At 37.3% G+C, this 23,973-nt stretch overlaps 2 protein-coding genes across 2 annotated transcripts; one reads left to right on the top strand and one right to left on the bottom strand.

Annotated features, from left to right (window-relative positions):
• Nucleotides 1-214: 214 nt before the first annotated feature.
• xkr5b (XK related 5b) lies at nt 215-8,750 on the top strand. The gene is made up of 7 exons (XM_043262737.1): nt 215-453; nt 1,215-1,398; nt 2,418-2,590; nt 3,399-3,611; nt 3,793-3,962; nt 4,199-4,310; nt 7,174-8,750. Exons 1-7 carry the CDS (start codon nt 363-365, stop codon nt 7,899-7,901), a joined length of 1,671 nt encoding a protein of 556 aa, XP_043118672.1. The 5' UTR covers nt 215-362; the 3' UTR covers nt 7,902-8,750.
• Nucleotides 8,751-8,958: 208 nt separating this feature from the next.
• Nucleotides 8,959-23,332, bottom strand: eva1a (eva-1 homolog A (C. elegans)). Its single transcript, XM_043263758.1, has 4 exons — nt 22,973-23,332; nt 13,090-13,133; nt 11,415-11,545; nt 8,959-10,658 (listed from the first exon to the last, which is right to left on the bottom strand). Exons 3-4 carry the CDS (start codon nt 11,503-11,505, stop codon nt 10,288-10,290), a joined length of 462 nt encoding a protein of 153 aa, XP_043119693.1. The 5' UTR covers nt 11,506-11,545; nt 13,090-13,133; nt 22,973-23,332; the 3' UTR covers nt 8,959-10,287.
• Nucleotides 23,333-23,973: the final 641 nt, after the last annotated feature.

Genomic DNA, 23,973 nt, shown 5'->3' with positions numbered 1-23,973 from the left:
ATAATAATAATAATAATAATAATAATAATAATAATAATAATAATAATAATATAAATACAATTAAAAAGAAAGAAATGAAATGCAAGTATTTAATACACCAAACAAAGCAAAATAGATATCATTAAAAAACATTCAGGTTTTATTATTTGTTTTTTTAATACAAATAAAAAAAGCGATACAGCATTGGGTTAATTTCAATGCTTTAACTTACTTTTCGTTCAACTGTAATATCGCTCGCCGCGTGACGTCACATTGAGCGGCAACCTCCAAAACCCGAGACACCCCTCACAAAGCGAGCACAGACTCACTGTCCCCGAAGACCCGCACCACACACCACTAAAACACGACTCGTTAATGCAACGATGCAGAATCGAAAGGGAAGTGCGATCACATGGAGTCACGTCTGCCTCTACTCTTTTTCGGGAGTCATTGCTTTATCGGAGAAAGCGGCACGTAAGTTGTTTCCCGACGAATCGTTCGTCCTTTCCAGACCGCCGTGGGTGCTTATTGAGCATATTCTGCCAACTGCATCGGCACGTGAATCTGGTTTTGCCTGTTTGTTCCGTTTAGTCATTGCACGTTATTGCAGCTATGGTTTTATAGCGTTTGAGCGCCTTTTTCATGAATGGAGAGCGGGGGGCGTGTCCTGTCACACAGATGCTTTACATTAGACACACACACACACACACACCGAGAAGAAAGAGCGGGGACGCTGACACAGATCCAAAAATAATTGTATTAAATTATAGAATACTTCACAGTTCGTTACATTATTAATTTGTGCATTAATTTTGATTAATTTGTCAAAGTCTCATTATGCACGCATTATGCGTTAAACACCATTCATCTATTTAAATGTTTCTATTATAAGTGTTATATGTTATATCATTAGCCTTTTTTGCGGTGCAATCACACCAATATGACAAATAAAGATGATTAAAGATTAAATGCTTTCAAAGCTGTTTGATGCAAGAAGAAACTGTTTTACAGCTTCATCTAAATTAAATAAAAAATATTCTCTACAGAAAAAAAGCAAGTTTACAAACTTTACAGCCAAAAGTCAGTCAGGGTTGATTTAGTTCAATAACTCTGTAAGGTTCATAGATAATGAAATAAGCTGTAAGCAGCCGTACAGAAAACAACAGCGCCGTTATTCAGTGTTGCTGTTGAAAATAGACTCCGTTGTTTGACAGACCTGTTGTTTATGTCTTCAGTGGCACTTTGCTTTACTCACTACCTCTGGACGGGACAGGAGCTGCTGGCCTGGCTGACCCTGGCTCTGTGTCTGCCTCTCACGCTTGTTCAGCTGCTCAGTCTCAAGTGGTACATCGCTGATGCAGAACCATCCAAGCCCTCGCTTCTCCTTGTGCACTGTCTGCATCTGGGCATCTATCACAGGTCGAAAACATCCTATCATTTAGAACCGTTTTAGTTAGTCCTAAATAAAGGTTTACATGACATATTACATAAAATAGGTTTGCATACTGTGTATATTTAATGTATATAATATATAACGCATAGATATATTTAAGAAAAGTTATTTTTAAAATGTTATTTTTATCTATTAAATGCATTTATATCTAATATAAAATATAGGAATCTATCTAAATCTATAAATGCATGTATATATATATATATATATATATATATATATATATATATATATATATATATATATATATATATATATATATATATACACACCACACACAGTACATACACATATAAAATAGTTCTGGATGTAATTAATAATTTAAAAGCACTAGTTTTAACTCTGTTACAGAAAATGAGGGGGAAAACTGCTCCGAATTACTGTGCATTATAATGACAGTGATGTATGATTGAGTGAATCCAGGTCGCATTTGTCTCCAAAGTCATTAAAATGTCACAATGTAAAACATCTTAAAGAAATATATAAAAATATACGGTACATTAAATTGATTAAAAGTTAAGTTTATTCTGTTACATAGAATTGTGTCATATACATATTCATTATTTATTATCATAATTTTAAAATATATATATATATATTCATCAAGAAATTGTGGAAAAAAATGTATCTTAAATTCCACAAAAAATATTTAGTACAAATCAGGATATTAGAATGATTTCCGAAGGATCATTTAATACTGATGACTTAAGACTTTAATACTTTAATACTGATGTAAATGTAACTTTGCCAACACAGGAGTAAATTATGTGGTTTTTTGTATGTATTTAATATATGTATATATTAAATATATTATATTTTGGTTAGGCTATTTTAAATTTGATATATTATTTTACGATTTAACTACATTTTAAATCAGAAACATAATAAAACATGAAATATAACCAGTGCAGGTTTCGCTCAGTGATGTTATGTATCTTAGAATAGGCTACTTGTTTTTGAAATGTTTCTGTTGTTATGTTTGCAGGTTATGGTGCTGCATGAAGCCTCAGGCCGGGCAGGTTAGGTTCGGTGCGTTATTAATGCAGCAGGCTGATGTGTCTGCTCTGTTACTGATCGAGGCCCTGACTCTCAGCCTGCCTCAAAGTCTACTGCAGACCTACAGTTTATTCACCCTTCACCCTGGCTTTCTCTCACCAGGTACACAGCTTCCTGCTGGCACAGAACAGAACTAGTGTTACGTCAACAGTTTTCTGTGGAAGTAATAAAGTGGTGACTATGATTGAGCGAGCCACTGAGCAATAAAAAAGTTTTGTTGTGCTTTTCTAAATGTTATTATGGTAACACAAGACTCTACAGTGCAATTGTGAATCTGTCGCTCTTGCTGTGCACAATACGTAAAGTTCACACAAAAAAAAAAATTTGCTTAACTTGTACTCACCCTCTGGCACTTCAAGACGCGGATGAGTTTGTTTCTTCATCGGAACAGATTCAGAGAAATTACAGCATTATGTGACTTGCTCTCTAATGTATCCTCTGCAGTGAATGGGTGCCGTCAAAATGAGAGTCCAAACAGCTGATAAAAACATCGCAATAATGCACACAACACCATTTAATCAAATAATGTTCGAATTCTGATGCGAGAGTGAGTGAAACGGGAGGGATGTTTTCACTGAAGGGAACGTTGTTATAGATTATGGATTGGTGTTTTATCCAAAAATGCCTTAATAATGAAGCTTTTCACTTTAGAAAATATTAATTGATGGAGTTATGTGGAGTACTTATGTTTTTATCATTTCTCATATTCTGATGGCACCCATTCACTGCAGAGGATGAGCACTGGTGAGCAAGTGATTTAATGCTAAATTTTTCGATGAAGGAGCAAACTCATCTAAATCTTGGATGATCTGAGGGTAAATTTCTAGCCTTTTTATACATATTTGGGTAAACCTGCAAAAACATAGCAGCCTGAAACTGTTCCCTGCATTTTTTAAAAACTTTTTTACAGTGGTCTTATGTGTCGGGCTGAGCCTGCTGAATGTGTCCTGGTCGCTGGTCCTGTATAGTCGCTCATGCTTTCTGCTCCGTCCCGGTCACTTGCACATGACTCCCGCTTCGATGCTGTGCCAGCTCATATGGAGAGGAGGCATGCTGGGTGCCAGGGTGGCCAGCCTCATGTTCTTCTGCAGTGTGTTTCACTGGTGGTCCTGTGGAGTCACGGGTGAGTCAAGCTACGTGTTTTTGTGTAGACGTATCCTGCACGCACAAAAGCTTTCACAGTTAGTTTGCGTGACAGCCATGAGTGCTTTTAAGTAATTTGTCATTGCTCAACTCTTACCTGGAAAGGGATGACTTGTTAATAAATGGCTTCTTTGTGGTTGTCTTTTTAAAACCCTGCTCAGGTTTCCACTGGCTCATTATGACATTCTGGCAAGTGTCCCAGCAGACAGACATCTGCATTAACCGTGCTTCCTGGCGGCTCTTCAACTTTATCTTAGGGGCAATGCACATTTTCTTCTTTCTTAACGTTAAAGATGGGCCCTCTCGGTACCGCATGACTGGATTCTATTTGGTTGGTGTCTCTGCACTGCAGTGCTTTTGTATTATTATTTATAAACTTTAATAGTGTTTATTTCTTTGAGTTTCAGTCATTTTATTATTACTAAATAATTACTTTAAAAATATTTTTAAGATTTTCTCTCTCTCTCTCTCTCTCTCTATATATATATATATATATATATATATATGTATATGTATGTATGTATTAACGTACAGATTACTGACCCAGAGCTTTTATCTGTGTTGTAGCTAATGTTGCTGGAGAACACATTCCTTCTGCTTCTGGCGTCAGACTCGCTCAGCGGGATTTCGTGGAACAACATGAGTGTTCCTCTGAATGTCTTATGCAGCTTCCTTATCGGTAATGAATACACTAATATAAAAATGCCTAAATAAATTTAAATTAAAAGCGAAAAAAATTTAATTAACAAGTGGATAACTATATTATAATCAGTGCTGGGTGGCGACCAATTACAGTACATGTAATTTTAAAACTCTTAATCAGACTACAGATATTTTTACTGATAGATTTTATTGATAGATGTTACACATTATTCACATGGTCACATGAATTGCTGGTTAATAGGTATAATATTTTAATTTAACAGTATTATTTCAATTAATATTAGATATGAAAACTCATGACCCCCCCATGATTAAAATGTTAGTTTGGTTAAAGTTTTTGTTACGTAATTTTGAATCTGTAACAAACTCCATTTTCAAATTAATCTATTATTATGATTATATATACTGATTATAATGTAATGTCTTAAAAAGGATATTTGTTCTGAAATTGACTTATAATTATATTTAAAGGGTTAGTTCAACCTTATGTTCTTCCATTTATCTTCAGAACACAAATTAAGATATTTTTAATGAGATTTGAGAAAGCAATGGACCTGGCATGTTCAAGGTTCAGAAAGGTAGTAAGGACAGCATTAAAATAGTCCATGTGAATAACTGACATGAAAGAGAACAAATTGTTGAATTTATTAAGTTTATTTTGAACACAAAAAGTCTTTATAACATTATAACCACTGAAGTCACATGGACTATTTTATCAATGTCCTTATGACCTTTCTGGTTCTTGTTGTTTTTGTTGCTGTCTGTGCAGGGTCAGAAAGCTTTTGAATTTCATCAAAAATATCTTTATTTGTTTTCTGAAGATGAACAAAGGTCTTAAGGGTTTGGAAGGACATGAGGGTGAGTAATTAATGACAGAATTTAAATATTTGGGTGAACTATCCATTTAACAGTGTCATGAAATCATTGCTGTTCGATGAAGGCAAGGAAAATAAGTATGCACAATTAAATATACTATATATTAAATATATAGATACTGATCAATTAATAATATCATCTAAGAATCAGTTTGCTATATATATTGTTGCTATATATTGTTATAAACAACAATCAACAAATCGGATGTAGTCTAATGTAACATTACAAATATAGTTCAGCCCTTCACTTATACTGCATCTACTAAAGATGCTATGGGAAAACTCAATTTTTCCTCTTAACTAGGAGGTGTAACGATTCGCATATTGTGTATTGTACGATTCACGGCCATTTTCCAAATCATAAAAGTGATCATCCTTATCCCCTAGTTAGTGGAGACTTGAGTGAGCAGAGCATGCGCATGCTGTTATTTAATCATCTGGAATGCACTTGTCAAAGGGAGTCAGCTGGGATGTTCAAGATTCCATCAATACACTGTCCTACCCTTCGGCTCTCCATGGCTCCTTGCACTTTTTGAAGTGTATGGATGCGGCGCTCTCCCCTCTGGGGTAGATGGGAGTTCACGTCCTCAATTATCTAGACAACTGGCTTGTTCTAGCAAGGTCAGATAAAGGAACTTGTAACGATCCTGGGGACGGTAATAGACTCCACATGCATGAGAGCATGGATCTCGATGGAGCGTGCCGTGTCCCTCACTCAGTTTACATCCTTCAGGATTTCTCTCGCCCCCTACATCTTGCCTCCTAGAATGGGCTTAGTTGAACCTCGGCTCAGTACGAGTGATTCCTGCCGAACTGAACCAGAGAGCAGACATGCTGTCTTGGAGCAAGGTTCCCTCAAATGTGTGGTCCCTCCATCCCCAGACGATTTGGCAGCATCCTCCTTTGACCATTTCCCCCGACCTCTCTGATCCCTCAGGTCATCAGGTATCTTCATGTATGGCCCCTCGACGGGAGCCTGTCTGCCTTTTCGAGTGCATCCTAGATACCATTTTACAAGCTAGAGCTCTGTCAACGAGACGAGTCTACATGCTATAATGGTCTGTTTTTTCTATTTGGTGTGCTATCCAAGGAGAAAGCCCAACTTCATGCGATGTATCTGTTATACTATCATTCCTGCAAGATCTGTTTGGACAGGGGCCGCTCCCCGTCCTCTCTAAACATTTATTTGCCGGCCAAAGTGGCCTCGCATAATCTTATTACAGGACAGTCTGTGGACAAAGTCGATCTCGTTGTCCATTTTATGAGAGGACTAATGACTCTGAAGTCCTCCTGTAACCACCGCTTGTCTATGTGCCTAAGGTGCTCTCCACACCCTTCAGAGCGTAGGTGGTGTCTTTATGAGCACTACCTCCCACAGGGGGAGATTAAGGTTTTACCCCCTTTGCCCAGTCAGGGCATCGAAAGCTTATGTTGACCATAAGTGGGTTGTTGAAACTATCATGCTAGCCTACTTTTCTTTCAGCCTGCAATTTCCCATCGTAGTAAGAGCCCATTCAACTAGAGGCTATATGTCCATATGTTCAGCCTTGTTATGGGCGTGGTCTACAGGTATTTCCCTAACAGAAATTTGTGAGGTGGCTGTTCACTTTCATTATTTGATTGTCCTTCTATTATTAGCATGGCGTGATTGAACTGTGTTCCTATAGCATCTTTAGCGGACGCAGTACGAGTGTTCAGTTCAGTGTCGATAGGGATTGTATTGGTTACTTCCGTAACCTCCGTCCCTGAGACACAGGAACAAATAATGCGTTCTGTGCTATAACATTTGCACAACTACAGTCGACAGGCCAGGTTCGTGCATCACCTCTGCTGAACCATTGGTTCGTTTTCTTATCACTGCATGAACCGATGGTCGTTTTCCCATAAAAAACGAAAGGAGTTTTCCCATAGTGTCTTTAGCAGACGCAGTACTCGCTCCCATATCTCAAGGAAACAAGGTTACAGAAGTAACCAATTACATTCGCTTTGTTCTCTACTTTCTAGGTGTGATATTTGTTGTTCTTTACTACCGATTTCTTCATCCAAAATCTACGGAGATCCTCCAGAGTCTAAGACTCCAAATGAGCCTGACGACTATTGAAACAGCAACCGATGTGGACCGCAAGGACACAACACTCGGATCCTCCACCAGCAAGCACGGCACTTTCTCAGTAACTGGTTTTCCTCCTGACAAGCACGCAGGAGGCCCTTCTGTTCAGCCTCTAGAGGGCAACTGGCACCACCATCATATGTTAATACGTCTGGCTCTCAAAACTGGAAACGCAGACAAGATCTACTGCATGTATGGAGACAGAGGGCTTTCGGTCATCCTGGAGAATGATGACTCTGGAGGGGGCGACTGCAAGCAGCCAAACGTAGAAGCTGGTGAACAATCGAAAAATTCAGCTGCAAACCGTGAGGGATTTTCTGTTGCTGAAGAGAGACAACAGTCTCCAGAGAAGGGAGTGTATAACACCTGCCCCGCAGACTGCAGTAGCACTGTTTACTTCAGTGCAGAACCGCACTCCTCTGATAGCGTCGGCGAGGCTATGTTAGATAAAGAGAGCATGGCTGTGATTAGTCCTATTATGAATGGAGCTGAGCTGCACCTCACTGCCAGACAGCTGTTAAACCGGAATCCATGTTATACCTCAACTCCAATACCAGACTTCAAAACACTGCAGAGTACAAGTCCTCGATTAGGAGCGGTGAGAAGACAGGTACATTTTTAATACTAGGTTTTATTTGGGATAAAGCTGGTAAATAATATTCAGTTTACTAGATTTCTGCAGGTCTTAAAGATTTACAATTCACTCTCTTGCACAATTTAAGGCCTCAAATTAGAGAAAAAAATTATCGTGGGAATATGTTGCGTAATTTGCAAAAAAATCTAAATCTTTCTCTGCATTTTGTTTTCCAATACAAATGTCTAAACAAACTTTAATCAAGATTCATTTACTTGAGATGTAAATGAAAAATTTAGTCTTCAATGTTGCAAAATGAAGTGAACTAGAACAAATATTTATCAGTGGGGTACGAAAACTTGTTTTTTGGGGGGAATAAGACAAATACCGAGGAAGAACATCGCAATTTTCAGTTTAATCCTTTTACTTTGTTTTAAGTGGTCTTTAAAAATATTTCATTTATTTTAATTAAACCTGTAGAAACTGGTTTGTTGTTAGCAATTATAACCACTATAAGCTGGAAGTTATCTGTATCTGCAGTTTGGTACCATTAGCTATAAGCTCAGTGAATTAAAATTGGTTTACATTTACTGTAAGTTACATTGACATATTTTACTTGCTGCTCTTTTTTTCATATTGTTTGATACATTTTTATGATATATACAGTATATATATATCTAATTTTTTTTATATTTAGTATAATTTGACCTCAATTTTATCCAAAGGGAACACTTTGTATTTTATAACAGTTGTTTATATTTATATATAATGTTTTTAAAAAAATAATTGTAGAAATCACTGTCAAAATAATAATAAAATATTTGTAATAAACATTCAGCATTTACACTTTTTAGAACTCTTCAAACACTTAAAAGTGTACTAATATAACGCACGTACCATTTAGCGCTAATTTAGATGGTCTTTGATTTCTTTATATTTATGCTGCCTATCTATTTGTCTGCATGCCATCAGATGGGAATAAATGTCTTTTAAAATGTTTATGATTCTGTCATAGCAGCTGTTCATCAGATCACGCAGCAGAGGGCACAATTGCACTCGATTATGTTTTGTGCAAAGACACGTTCAGAATCAGGGCATAAACAAATGTTTTACATATTTGTTTTTATTTTATGGAAAGAGTGACTTTATCCACAGACAAACTTTTGGCACATTACTTCATACACATTCAACACAACCATATTAAAAGACAACCAAATGCAAACTGATTTCTAATAATCCATATATTTATATGAAATTAAGTTATCGTTGAAACACTGACACTGAATGAGTGTGGAATGAGACAGTGGAACCATGTGAGCCTCTTGCTTACATTATTAAAATGCCGCATGTGTTTTACACCAAAGGGTGAAATAAGGACAGGAACGTATCTGATATATCTGACACTTCTGGACCATAAAGTTGGACTAAACTGTGCTCGCGCACGGATGGACTTTCACTATAGCACCTTGTAGAAAATTGATCCTGTGAAACTATCCTGTGAAAAATCTAGTACAAACAGAGGTGATTGTCTTTCATGCATAATTAATACTTGCTTGAAGAAGGCATACACTGTAAGAATGAAAAGCCGCACTGGCCCTTTAGGAAAAAGCATCTATAGGATTTCCAGTATCTTTTCAGTTTTACAGTGAATTTTTTTATAAAATGAAGGCACAGACCATCATTTTGTTTTGTCAGCTGACAAACTATGACAAATGAAGAAAAATCCTTCACGGAGGCCATGAAAACCCTGAGCTCCACGACAAAGCTTTAGTATAATAAAAGTGTTTGTAACAGAAAGACATTTTGCTTAAATAATAATACAAAAAAAAGATAGCCAACTAAAGAATGACGTCTCGAGGTGTCTGAATCGTCCAACGTCAACGTGGCCAAACCTAATTTCAGTCGAAATTCATTCTAACTCAAAAATACAGTATTTCAAGTCAAGCATATCCAAAGCTCAAGCGTGTTATTTTTTCTTCCTCCTGTTTTGCATGTCAGTGTGAATTCTCAATTAAAAGGTGCACTCGGTAATTTTCCCTCGTTAAAGTTTTACACAAAAAAGTGAAATGAACAGCGATTTAAAAAAAAAATGTTAGAAGTCAACAATCACTTAATAAGAACTTATTAGAGTTAATTACTCAATCTCAATGGCAAAAGGGTCCCAATTTACATGAACGCACCCCAAAACGTTGCTTTTTCATCCACGCCACCAGGTGTCAGTATGTGTCTTTAGTGCAAAACGACCATCAGCGCAACATAAACTAAAAATGTACCGAGTGCACCTTCAAAATCACGATTGCTTCACTTGTAGTGCCGGTGCCACCAGAGGAAATGCTCCAAAACGTACCGCGAGTGTTGGCTTTCCCCATATTTCAGTCCCTTACTGCATCCCAAATATTTGTAATAGCTATTGTATAACGTTCCCCCGAAGACTTCAATAGTAGCGGTTGAGGCTGCGCGTGGCCGGCATGTCCGGCTGTCCATTCATCCAGATCTCCCGGATGATGCGCTCGCGCTCCTCTAGTCTCTGCGCGCGCTCCAGCTCCTCCGCCGAGGTGAACACGTTACCGAGCGTCCGTTCAAAGCGCCGGTGGCGGCGCGCCGACAGGTCGGAGCTGTTGTCCCAGTCCGAGTCGCTGTCGCTCGTGTCGCTGGTGCTCTCTGCGGTCTTGCCGGGCTTCTTGGCAGCCTGCTGCGTTTTGCAGTCGGTTCGACAGGAGATCTGCACCACTAGCGCGATGAGAGTCAAGACCAGTCCCAAACACACTCCACACACGAAATACAGCGCCGCCCGTTCCGGGTGATCTGCAACAGTTCAGAAGGTAAGTAACAGCTTGTATTGGACCACTAAAGAAATACAAAGTAGGCCCCTGGTTATAATAATTTGTTTATAGCATAATAATTGATCATTTGCACAAGCCACTTTAGTGTTTGTTTTTTTGTTGTTGGATTTTATACATTTATATTAATGTGTGTGTATATGTAAAGTTGGGCAACCCAAAGTTTTTAAGCATGTACAGTAAGGCTACTCAATTCTGGCAAAATTATGATTATTTTGATTAAATTGAGATCATGATTATTTAACACAGACTACTCACTGACATTAATTTCAGACAATAATTAAACCTTTCTTCCCCTCTTCATCACAGTGGATATCCTTTTACTTTAAATATAATAAATATAAAGAAAACTATAAAAACTAATAAAAATGAAACAAAGTAGAAAGTAAGGTTTAAATATATATATATATATATATATATATATATATATATATATATATATATATATATATATAGTATATATTAAAATATATAATATATATATAAAAAATTTTTACTTGAAAATTCATAACATTAAAAGCTTGTTCCATTTTTTTTAAATTAATAATTAAAAACAATATTTAACTAATGATTAGTATTGTTCAGAAAAACATGTAAAAGAACAGCTTTATTGATGACTGTTAGAAGACAAATTTGTAATAGAAAGTAAAATTGAATTAATCACCCAGCTTTAGTACAGGGTATAGTTATGGGGCTGTTAGGGCACCAAACCTGTTTTTACCTGCTATGAAGGAGTAAGCAGCCAGCGCATTGCTTACTAAAGCCATCTCCTCCGTAGCGGCTTGCCTTTCATTGAGGAAAGCTGTAACCATTTCATCCACAGACACTCTCTGGATCACTTATAGTGCGGTACTGAAAGAAAGTGAAAGAGGGAGAGACCGCAAGTTAAAACCAGTCTGAACCCACCTTCATTTTTTTAAATCCCTATAAAGAGAAGCGCTGAACCGTAGCTTATAATGATGTTGTTTTAAAGAGTGTAATTATATTGGGATTTCTCCCTACATTTAGGCTGTACCGTAACCTCATGTGCAGAGAAAACTATTTTTACAGACAGACTGGAAATTTCCGAACAGCAGAATAATGCTACATCTTGCCGTGCAACCACAGACATTAGCAACAACCTAAAGTTTAATTTCTGCCCATCAAGCTGTCACACAAGATCAGACAAAAAAAACATTCAGATCCAAACGTATGCATTATTATTGACTTGACGGGATGATTGACGATTGCAGCTGAGACAATCGTAATAGAAATTATAACCTTGCATAAAGAATTAATTATAGAATGCCATCCTGCCCCTGACATTTTGTCATTCTCTCTCCTGCTTGTAAAACCACTTCTAGGCATCGGGGGAAAGTTTAACAGGAAGTTACTGCCAAATTGCCAGGACATATTGGCTGGGTTTTGTCTTTCATCGCAAGAAGAAGAAAAAAATTCTGAGCGCAAACGACGTAGAATCGGTGAAGCAGGATGAAGCGAAAGCTTGAAGTGGTCAGATGTTTTGAGCAGTAGTCTGGGCTGAAGGTGGATGGCACCGAGGGCCAGTCATTCACGTAGGTGTAATGGAATGCAGTCTCGGTCTGTCTCACTTCGAGGAAGACGGGCTCCTCTTTAGTGTAAATGAGGAATTAGACTAGAGGCACTTCCAGCAAGTATAGGTACACATTGGCAATGTTAAAAACACATGCCTGTGCCCTTAACATTATCAGAGGACGTCAGAGGAGAATTTATTTGATTGAAATAATTAACGCGTGGCCTACGATTGAATTTAAAATATATTTATGAACAATAACATTTTTATTAGCCATTACTTCGGTCACACGATCCTCTATTTCCTATCCTTATCGGCGTTGAATGTTTGTCTTTATTTTAACGTTTGTTATACGCTTTTGTCTTGTTCTGTATGTTACGATAACATTAATATAATATTAATACTGCACAAATTGCTAGCCTTAAAATCAATAGCAAATAGCTTGTTTAAAATTTCGCTTTAAATCTAAAAACCTTATTTCGTACCATATATCTAAAAAAAAAAAAAGTATCTTTTAGCAAGCTTTCCAAATCCCATTTAACTGTTGAGTCTATTCTTCTGTGCAGTCTTACGTTACGACGCTCTACATTCACCCTCATTACTGTCTTATAATTATGAATCTCTCCCAGGCTCTGCACCATAATTTGAGGTATAAACAGTATTTTCGGTTGTAAATACTCAAAACACCGTGGAGCCTCTGTGCGAGGCATCCTCATAACCTTTCACAAAGTGAAATGTTTATACTCTCTCACAAGAATTACAGCAGCATGAATGAATTACTATTACTAATGCTTAATCTGCTGATTTCGTGACTTCAATCAGTCATTCATTTTCCCCCCGATCAACACCATGAATTTAGCCTTACCTGGAGTGCGTCGATGCATTGTGGTCCACATTTGCGATCTCACACTGCAGAGAAAAGAGAACAAAAGTAAGACGAAACGAGAAAGAAACTTCAGCATCCTCCCTTCGGCTCTTCAGAACTGATGGACGAAACAAAGGAAAAAAAATAAACGAAGGGCTACTGTATGAGTCATAATGATCTATATAACAGAGCAGCCCCCTCAGTGTTTCGATAAGACCTTGAGTGGAAAAACTCCCTTTCCCGGTCTGCGTTCCCGTGTTTGTGCGTGTGTCAGAGATCGTACATCACACAGTATCACTATGAGTCCTTTTCCGGTACACGCACTCCTCCGTTCGACCACAGTGATTAGTCAAGACCAAAACCCTCCCTAACTAGACAGAAAAAACTAAAGCGTGTGTTTAGGTTGTATGGCGTTCGGCTGAGCCAGGCCAATTAACTGACTATTTGAAAGCCACTGTGCGTAAACTACAAATAAATAAGGACACGAACTTGCACGGATGAATCATATCGGGATATGAGAGCATTATATTGAGAGATGAATAGTCAGTGAGCATTCCTTTACAATTATTCACACTTACAGTTTAAAAATCATTATCCGTGGACCTGTATCTGTAATTTGGGCTGTTTTTGTGGTTGGAAAACAGAATATGTCTAAAGTGTTGTTCTTCTGGTTCATATCTTTTCATGTTTTTGGAAACTGCACTGGACTTTTTCCAGGACAAGTCCTTCTTTCCCACAGAAATCTCTTGGGTCGTATCCTGTCATCATATTAAAATAGATCTAAATCGCTTAACTTCTTCCAATATCAATAGAAGGCTAAAAGAGGCCTGGAATTTAATCTTAAAACTTCAGAAGGATAATTACGTCAGTTTTACTGACTGTAAATAAAGTTTTACACGGCACAACGTTTTCTGAGCATATTAATTAATGAGAGATGAAACAAAAGCAAGGGGAAATTTAGCATTATCGTTTTCTTCAAATGACTACACACTCCCAGCTAAGAAAAAAAGGGTCTTATCTAGTGAAACGTAAAAAAAAGAAAAGAAAAAATAATAGAAATGACCCAGTGTTTACAAAGCAAAGTCAAACTCGCTTTACACAAAAAGTAAAACAATGATTTCAGACCATTTTGAAGTTGGAGGAGAAAATGAGATTAGTTTTTTTTTTACCCTACCTTACCTTCTTGAACCGGAGCACACAGACAAAGAGATAACCACACATGCATTTTGCAACGATTACGTAATGTGTGAGGTATTTGTTGTTAAAGTTTTTTGTTTTTGTTTTTTTTTCAGTAGACTGTTTCAGTAGATAAGACACATATTTTTCGGGGCTAGGATCACACAGAGCCCATTAAAGGTGCACTGAAACTAGAGCCAATTAAAATCACATTGAGGAAATATACATATATCTATATATATCTATATCTATATCCTCACAAACCTTAATTTCTTTTTGACTGATGAAAAAAAGACATAAACATTTTGAATGGCATGGTGGTGAGTAAATGATCAGCAAAACAGTGTTTGCTTGTGCGTATTTCTGTCCTGATTCAATCAAGACAACTTTTTACTAGAGAAATCAATATTATGGATTGAGAAACGCATATTTTAGTAAAAAAAATCAAACATTTTGATGGATTTTCTTTCTTACAAACATGCAGCTTTTCTCTTCACAAGACATTAAATGACGGACTGAACTGTGTGTGGATTTTTGCGATGTTTTTATCAGCTGTTTAACTCTAATTCTGACGGCACCCATTCATTGCAGAGGATCTACTGGTGAGCAAGTGATGTTGCACTTCTTCAAATCTGTTATGATCAAGAAACAAACTCTTCTACAACTTGGATGGCCTGAGGGTGAGTACATTTGTAGCTAATTGTTATTGTAAATGAACTATTTCTTTAAGTATTATTAAATTAAATTACATATGACTGAAATCGTGTCTCTGCTATGATCTATCTGTGACAGATTTGGCCGCAAACGATTCAGTGTAAACATTAGTAAGTCACTGAAAGAAAGTTCTGCATCTATTTTTCAGCACATGCCTCCTAATTATTTGTTGAAATGCCTAAATGCGTTCATCATAAATCGTTTGTATGAATCTTGGTCACGGGACCCATAATTCGTGAATGAATTGCCACTATGTTTTCTTAGAATTGTCCGTACAAATACTTTGAGAGAGCTTTCACCATTGTCCTCCAGATGGAACCACCCTTATGTACCGCAATCAAGAGAGGAAAGTGGCAACTCATTTTTGGCCGGGCTTTATTGAAGCCAGCAGCCAGTAGTATTTCAGGGCCTTGACCAACGGAGCCTGGCTTTAATCAGACACAGAGCCAAACCTGAGCTTCAAAGCTGGCATGAGCCAATGCTCTTTCATTTGACTTCGCAAATAGACGCCAAGCAAACGAGTCGCTTTAAAATTATGCCGTTCCTCGCTGAACATGTCAAGCAGCGTGGCTGTTCTCTCATTTCAGCTCTCGCGTAGTCACAAATAACTTATTTTACTTGTGCAGGCTCTAATAGTTTTAACAGGAACCCCGAGCACCTGTTTCTCAACTATAACATGATATTTAAGTTGAGACAATAATGGGCTCACAACTGCTGTCATTAGTATTCACAGGCAGGGTTAAAATGAGTCAATGTCAACTAGACCTCCCACAAGCATGCCATCCAGCTTGCTGCAAAGCTTTGTTGACCAAGCAGGTCACTTTTAGCTGGCCAGGCATTTTCCTACGCTATCCGTGTCTATTCCTCAAGAACAAACAAACAGGTGGAGCGGGAAGCAGGTGCATTTTTTTAATTACTTAAAGGAATAGCTCACCCCCAAAAAATGATCATTTACTCATCTTCAATGCAAACATGTATGACTTTTATACTACTGGAAAAAGACATTTATACTATACTAAACTTTATTGGAATCGGTTAAAAAAGTCCTGCTTCTCCACGTGTTAAAGAGAGAGAGAGTTTCCTACAAACTTTTCTTTCAGCATGAAAATAAACAGAAACAGACCACATCTTGTGGAAAAAAAAAAACATTGCATAAACTTTTTCATCAGAGGACTGGGATACAAACTGCGTACAAGTGCAAGGCCATTTAAATCCCTAAATATCAGAGGGAGCCTCTTATTGTCCTTATGAAGTGGCCTTATAAAAATATGTCCTCTCGCCGGGGTCTGTTTATCATGAACTTATGAGATCCGGCAGAGAAATGAAAGAGCAGAGGGAATTGCTCATTGTTTTTTTAGGAGAAAGACATTAAACTAGTCCTCGCGAAAAAAGATTCGTTAGGGAGTTTCAGATTTCTATTTTTAGAGGAAATGTTTAAAAATAGAGGACAACATACAGTTTTCCAACAGCTGTTTCTGATCAGAAGCGATGACAAAATGGAGCTCTGCTATATAAGAGGTATGGCAATAAGACAAAGGAATCCCTCAACTAGTCTTGTCTTTGCTACGAAGTATAATGAGTGGGTGAACATTTCATCAGACAGCTGAATTCCCGCCACTAATGACCGTTTTTTGAACGATCGTTCAATTTTTTTGATCCTATCCAGAGTCGGTTGTAATCACAAACCACTCAATCTTCTCACACCTCATAAAGGAAGATTAGGAGAGACGGCACACATGAATGCTCAAAATGTCTATGTCTGATCACATAATCCAACACACACATTTGACTTTGCCTAATAATTCACTTCACCTAATCCACTATGAGCCCGCATGGGTTAGACTAAACTGAAGTGCACATTTACAGAGACACTGTCGTTAAATAAACAGAATGCTTGGTACATTTTCTGTAACTAAAGGATAAATAAAAGGTGTTTTCTGGTATGAATTGTTTTTGATGGCTTTTATAAGGAAAAGTATTGACCTTAAATCTCATGAATGGCATAAGTTTTATAGACAGGAATTATATATTATATAGAATTTATTTTATGGAAATATGTATTTCCAAACTATATTGTTCACTTTATACATATAAAGCTCCATAATTTACTAACTTAATAAATCTTGAGATTTCAGTAGTACTATTTTTAATAAAATTCCGAAATATTAATATATAAAAATGTTTCTTGTGATTATTGTAAGATTTATTGGATGGACATTGTCACTCTAAAGATCACTTGATTAGTATTTTGGTTAATTTTACTAAAATAATTATTTTATATATAAAATATAATAATTTTTGTGTATATTAGCACTTGTCAACTTTCAGAAGTACCCTTGCATATGCAAAGCAAAAATACCCGCGTAACAAAAGTCCGATTTCAAATGTAAAGGGTCTTTTGGAGATTCGACCTTCAAAAACGTAGCTGAAAAATACCAGAAACTAAAACGAAATTAAATCAGTATTTCATGTTAGGACCTAAGTTCCTAAATACGGCCATGATTTATTTGACTCTCATTTGCCTGCGCCACACCGCTTCACCCTCATTATAATCACAAAACATGACTCTGGGCAGATTCATTCGCCGGTCTTAATGCTACACTTCCTCTCTGCCTTGTTTTTTTTTTCCTTTTCTTTTTTTTTTTTCCCTTGCTTTTTTCTTCTCTAATATTAGGTTTCAGAATGCAGGGCCAGTCTCAGCTCTCTCCAACTCAGCCTCTGTTAGCTCAGTGAAGCAGAACAGCGGAGCTGGAGGACCTAAATGTACTTAACCCCACACAGATGGGAAACTAAAGCTTTTCCATACCTCAGCTGCCTAGAAAAGAAGAGAGACGGACAGAACGCTACTATTATTTGATCTCGCTATAGACGTTTTCTTTTCAGAGCTGTTTTTATATTGCCACGTTTAACTGTTTATTGTCACGATGAGAGATTTAGCTGGATGGAAAACAGAGGGCTGTTGAAGGATGTTGCCCTTTTGTACTGATTTAGCATCACTTCCTTTGACCCATAACCACTATGAGAGAAAAGTGGGTGCTTAGGAGAGCCGTGTTTAACATGCTGCTGGTTTTTGCTGTAAAAGCAAGAAAACATGATGAGTTCATTTAGGGCTGGCTTCCTGGAAACAGAACGAAGCTTTTGACTAAAGAGATTTTTTTTTTAGTAGAATCGCCTCTTTTTTTGAGCACTTTAGTGGAGAACTGTGTTCAAACCGGTCCTGAGGGATGGCGGTGCGTGTGTGTTCTATGTTTGTACGGCTCTGTGTATTTTGGCACAACATTGCCAGTTGAATCCTATCTTCAAGTCAATGCTTCTTTGAGTTTGGGGTTATGGCCAATTATTCTTCAAATGCACAACCCCCATATGGGCATAAAATAAGTAGTTCATCCGCAAACATATAACCAGAGGCTATTGAGCCATGTTGTCTGCAAGTGAAAATAAATAAATAAAAGAAAACGTTTAAAAAAAGTAATGGTGACGCTTACATTTAAAATACTAATAATACTCACACTAAAGTACGGATATGAATTATTGTTCCCACAAATGAAGAATTCTTCAATTTAATTTTCTCATTTAAGTTAAATAAGCACCACCATTTTTGTAAATGACGGCAACATTCTACTAACTGATTTCCATCTTTTTATTAAAACATGGCCACATTTATTCACTCCCTGGTTTTAATAAGTTGTTGTAATGAATTAAGATTGCATCTCACAATTTCTCACACAATGAATATATTTTCATCTGTCCCGAAGTAATAATGTATACCTTCTAAGCTTCGTACCGTTCCACTGTCCTTCACAAAAGTCCTGTCTCTGAGAACACAGACCTAGCTTTACCACGTAAGCAAGCCGGAGGCCAGATTATGCTCTTACTGACAGATCACACGAACATCGAAGCGCATGCACACACATTCAGAGCAGACCCCACAGGATAAACAAACATTCAGCCAGTCCTCTTACTATCGTAGCGCGCGTGCTACACAGTATCCTCTTTGATCGGGCGTCTGAGAGGGCTATTTGAACACCTGATTTGTAATTTTATTTATTATCAAAATCTAAGAAAACATGTTAGTTGCCAACATGTTGGTTATCCTTGAAAAGAACCCCAACCAATTAAAACAACCGTCACTTGCTACACTGTGCGTGAAATAATCTCCATTCTGAAAGAAAAGGAATCTGTTGTGTAGTAGCGATGGTTAGCTGCGAACATCTGAACTGTTGCAGTTGACCTGCTAGAGGCGACGTGCACCTGGCTCAGAATTAAACAATTAGCTTCTTCATAATTATAGGTCAAAGAGTCAGCTCTGTTGACATCAGACATTAACCAATCTGTTTCACTAGGAAAGAAACGGTCTTTGTGGACAGATGCTAAGTATTACCATATTTATGCGAGATCAAGCTTGAACAGAAACTACGATCAGTTTCTAATACAGATTAGACGTCCTGGCTGCCACCGCCACAGAACTGTTAAAAGCATTTGGGGTCTTATTACGCTGATCCTGTTCACCACACAAGCTCATGAAACCCCATATGAATTTCTCCCACAGAACACAATTAAATGAAGTTTTTATTTGAACTACTTTAATTAATGAGGTCTGAAGCTATGAAATGCCTTCAAAATTGTAATGTGCGTGCTGACTTCACACCCGACGCAAGCTGGAAGTCCTGTCAGAAGCAAATAAAACCAATATGATCAACAAAGCTGTCTGTCTACACTTTGCAATGCATCAATTACTTATCAGTTAAGTGCTGTATTATTTGTGCTTGCTGCATGTGTGCAACGACACATTTGAACTTTCGCTCTGATGCATACAGCTGCTTTGTGGTGTAGCAGAAAAGGTGCACCTCCAACCTGTACATTCTTTAATTCTAAAAATGCTTTATATTTTTGTTTGTTTAACACATATTTGTTTTGGAAACAGTGTGCAAAAGTTATCGAGACAACATGAGGTGGTATTTATTTTTTAAAATGCAAACATTTTGGATTAAAATTTCAGAAATGTTACGCCCTTGACCGTATTGTGATGCCCTGTTCTGGTGCAATGACACAAAATCAATTAAACCCTTCATAAACAAAGCATTTGTTGCATCCAGTGGGGATATAAAGTGGTTGTAATGGCTTATAATGTCTTTATATGTGTTGCATTGCATTGCGCCTCGTAAACATTATCATGTCTGCATTTGTAATCAGAGAAACGACAAACAACAAGCGGCAAATCCTTGAAATATGAAAAGCTAGGTACTTACAGGCTGTGAGTATAATAGCTCCACCTTCTTTTTTTGCGTAAACACGGCTGTGTTTTGAAAATAAACTCACTCAGTGATGTAGAGAAGTGGGGGCGTGGTTAAACGAGGTGTTTTAGGGGGGTCTGGAATCACAAACTTTATAAAGAATATCTTTTTGTTTTTGAGACTTTAGCAACTTTAGGGATCTTATCTATGCATGCTATGACAGCTTGTAACACTCCAAAGAGAAAGAAAAGCTTGAAATCACATCATATATTAAAACACTTGAAAATGGTAAGCAAGACATTGAGGTTTTGAGGCAGGCTTGTTTTAAAATGACGTAAACCTTAAAAAAGACAACACAAAGGCCCATTGTTTTTGGTTTGTTCCTACGTTTTTCTTTTTAACCATAGCCACTTGTTCTTGTTTTCTTTTTAATTGCTTAACTGCAGCCCATTGGCAGAGCTGCTGTATGCTGAATCATGAAGGCATGCGATAGGCCAGCCGTGGTGTGGCATAAAACACATATCTCATACAAAACATAGGCAAATCCTTGAGTTTAATGGCATAGGGGCTCATAAAATACCACTCTGCTCCTTGCCAGAGTCCTGTGTATTATTGAGCCTGATTCATACTGACAGCAGGCTTTTTTTCCACTTTGTTGAATTATATTATAACATTGGATAGTGACTTTAACCAGCCAAACCAACAGGGAAAATATTAAATTAAGTTTGGAGAACAGCTAAAAAATGAAAAAACAACAACAGGAAATATCAGAAAATATCTAAAAATATAACATGCTGGTGATGAAATATAACATTTTTCAAGTACTTTTTAGGAATTATAGAGTACTTTTTTTCTTTTATGGATCTGGACAGACCCTATATTTACTGTAAGTGTATTTCACAATGAACAGAAAAGAGCTGCAAGAACATTCTACTAAATATCTCCATTTTTTGTTTCCACAGGAGAACAAAAGTCATACAGGTCTGGAACAACATGACCATTCAGTTAGAAGTCACTGGTCACTAAACGCACTTCAACTCAGACCTGTTTGAATCCTGTGTGTCCACCCTGTTTCACTAAACAATGCCGCCCAGTGTGTGTTCAGGGCCACTGGCCCCACAGTTACTGCTCTAGGAACGGGACAGGAGCTGACACAAAGCAGCTGTCTGAGACCACTAGAGTGGCAGGAAGTCCTACCAACATCTGGTCCTTCTATTAGAGACCCTCGAGAACCAGAGCAGGCGACACCAAGCAAACTCTAAAGGTGAGTGAAAGTATTGTTTCTAGTCATAAGGTCTGAGGCCACAAGGACGTCACGTTCTAACAATTGGCTAGGTAGCTATTAGCTAATAGTTCAATTATGGTTTAGACATAGAGGTCTTTGTGTATTTGAGGACAGAGGTATAAAATAGGAGGAATGACTTCCTCTCTAATGACTCCGGTGACCAGCACAGAGAATCTCCTGTTAGATAAGAATATAATGCTAAACATCCAGATTGAGCCATCTGGGCCTGCAGTTGTGTGTTTACATGAAAATTCTGTCTTAATACTAATTCAGATTATCAACAGATACTATCTTAACTTAGTAGCTGAAAGTATAATTACTTTTACTACAGCATTTAAATAAAAAAAAAAATAATATATATATATATATATATATATATATATATATATATATTAATACGTTTATAAAATTTCAATGTGTTGAAATTAGCACTGGCTAATATACTATGAATACTCACGAATTAACAATCATCAATATTATGTTTGTACATTAGCCTACATTAATAAGTGATGCTGTTTATTGTTAATGCATGATACATTACGTGCGAACAAACTGTACTGAGCTGAACCTTTAACACTTGACACTCGTAAAGTTTTAATCAAAAACCCGCCCTAGACTTGTTTTAATTGCTTAGGTAATTGTACGAAGTATCTACAAACAGCCATAATTAACATTTAGGTTTTGTTTCGGTCTCAGTGGGTGCCTGGTTGTGCTCGAGGGACAATGTTGACCCTGTTCAGCCCTCCCGAGCAGAGAAAGACATCAATCTAATGTGAAGTGTTAAAGGAAATCCTGCGAGCGTGCTGTTGTTCAAACAGAGTCCAGAACCCCTGAGAGTCATTCAACAGCTTTTATTTAACACAGAGAGCAAAGGTGTTCCCTTTCAACTTCAACATGGCGCTCACTCACGAACCCCCCACCTGAGACTGATGAACTGACTTTCAGTCTAATATACACCTGTGATGTATACACAACCTGGCACAAAAAAAGATCTGCAGTTAGGAAATTGGTGTGTTGTGCAATTACATCTTCCATAAATTATCTTCCTAGTGAGCTTTCAACCCATATTAATAGGGTAGACTGCTAAGGTTATATCATGTCTGTATATATGACCAGAAACAGGAGAACTGTGCTGAGGACAACCTTGCTTCTGACTATTTATATATATATATATATATATATATATATATATATATATATATATATATATATATATATATATATATATTTCTTATTACAGTTGTAGTTAATCAATACACCGTTTACAGTCTTCTTGTGAAAACTGGGTTATTGAAAACTTTAAAGCAAGCAGAAGGACTTGTGAAGCAGTTTTAGAATAAAATCAAAAAATATATATGATATAATTATATAGTAGTATATATTTAATAGGTGTAACATTTAATTTAGTTTGAGTAACTGTTAATCCACAATCACAATGACAACACGATCATCATTTAGTTGCGCTCAAACTCACCCAATGTATTCTGTCCTCTCTCTTGTCCATGCACACACATCTGAGCTGAAGCCATAAAACTCTTTTACTTGAGTATTCCACTGTTTGTACGTTAGCTTTCTGTGTAAGTGAGTCTGTATGCAAAAAAAAAAAACTCAAAGAAGGAAGGAAGAAAAGGAAAAGTTAAATTCTCCTGAGAGTCTGTTTGCTTATTCAAAGAAGTCACTGGAGGTAAAAGGTGATCATAACGCCGTGTGCGGATGCATACTGGAGCTCTGCTTCTCTTTATAACCCATGTCAGGAAGAAGCTGTGCCCTGGAAGCTGGAATGTGACACGGAGAAGGCAGGAGGCAGAAATATTCACCACATTGACGGACACAGACGAGTCAGAGTGGAACTCTGGAGAGCAGTGAGTATGAAAGAAAGGGAAAGAGGGAGGTCTGCGAGATTGAGAGAGAGAGAGAGAGAGAGAGAGAGAAAGAGGGAGGGAGGGAGGGAGTCTGGAAAAGAAGGAGAAGGAGGGGGATGGTTGGACGACTAGTAGAGAACACGACATGACATGGGAATTTCATTCAGCCTGGACTCGGAATTTGCCTGTTAACTTTTGCTGGGAATTCTGCCCTGGGGCTCTCTGGGAAAAAGCATTTTTGTACACGTTTATGTGTGTGCATGTGTACAAGAGGGAAATTCCTAGAAAATTCATGCTCATTAAAATGCATGACCATCAAAAACAACCATGAAAAATACACACAGAACGTATTAGTACACACGAACCACAACTAATAATGTATGAATTTCTTTGCAGTGTAGCACAATATCACATCAAGTGGCTTTTATTTGAAAAAAGAAAAGGTTTTAATAACAAGACATCAGATATACTGTTCAGAAATTTGAACGTGTGTCTGTAGGACGTCTGGATGAACTTGAAGGAAACAGAACACCATTTAAAAGTAAAAAAAAATAATGTACCTATGAAATTGATCAAAAGTGACATTTATTATGTTATTTTTGTATATATTTCA

Source organism: Puntigrus tetrazona, chromosome 17, assembly GCF_018831695.1.
Source record: "Puntigrus tetrazona isolate hp1 chromosome 17, ASM1883169v1, whole genome shotgun sequence".
Lineage (NCBI taxonomy): Eukaryota > Metazoa > Chordata > Actinopteri > Cypriniformes > Cyprinidae > Puntigrus > Puntigrus tetrazona.
The sequence above is the reverse complement of the archived record's forward strand: the minus strand, read 5'-3'. Positions and strand labels throughout refer to the sequence as shown.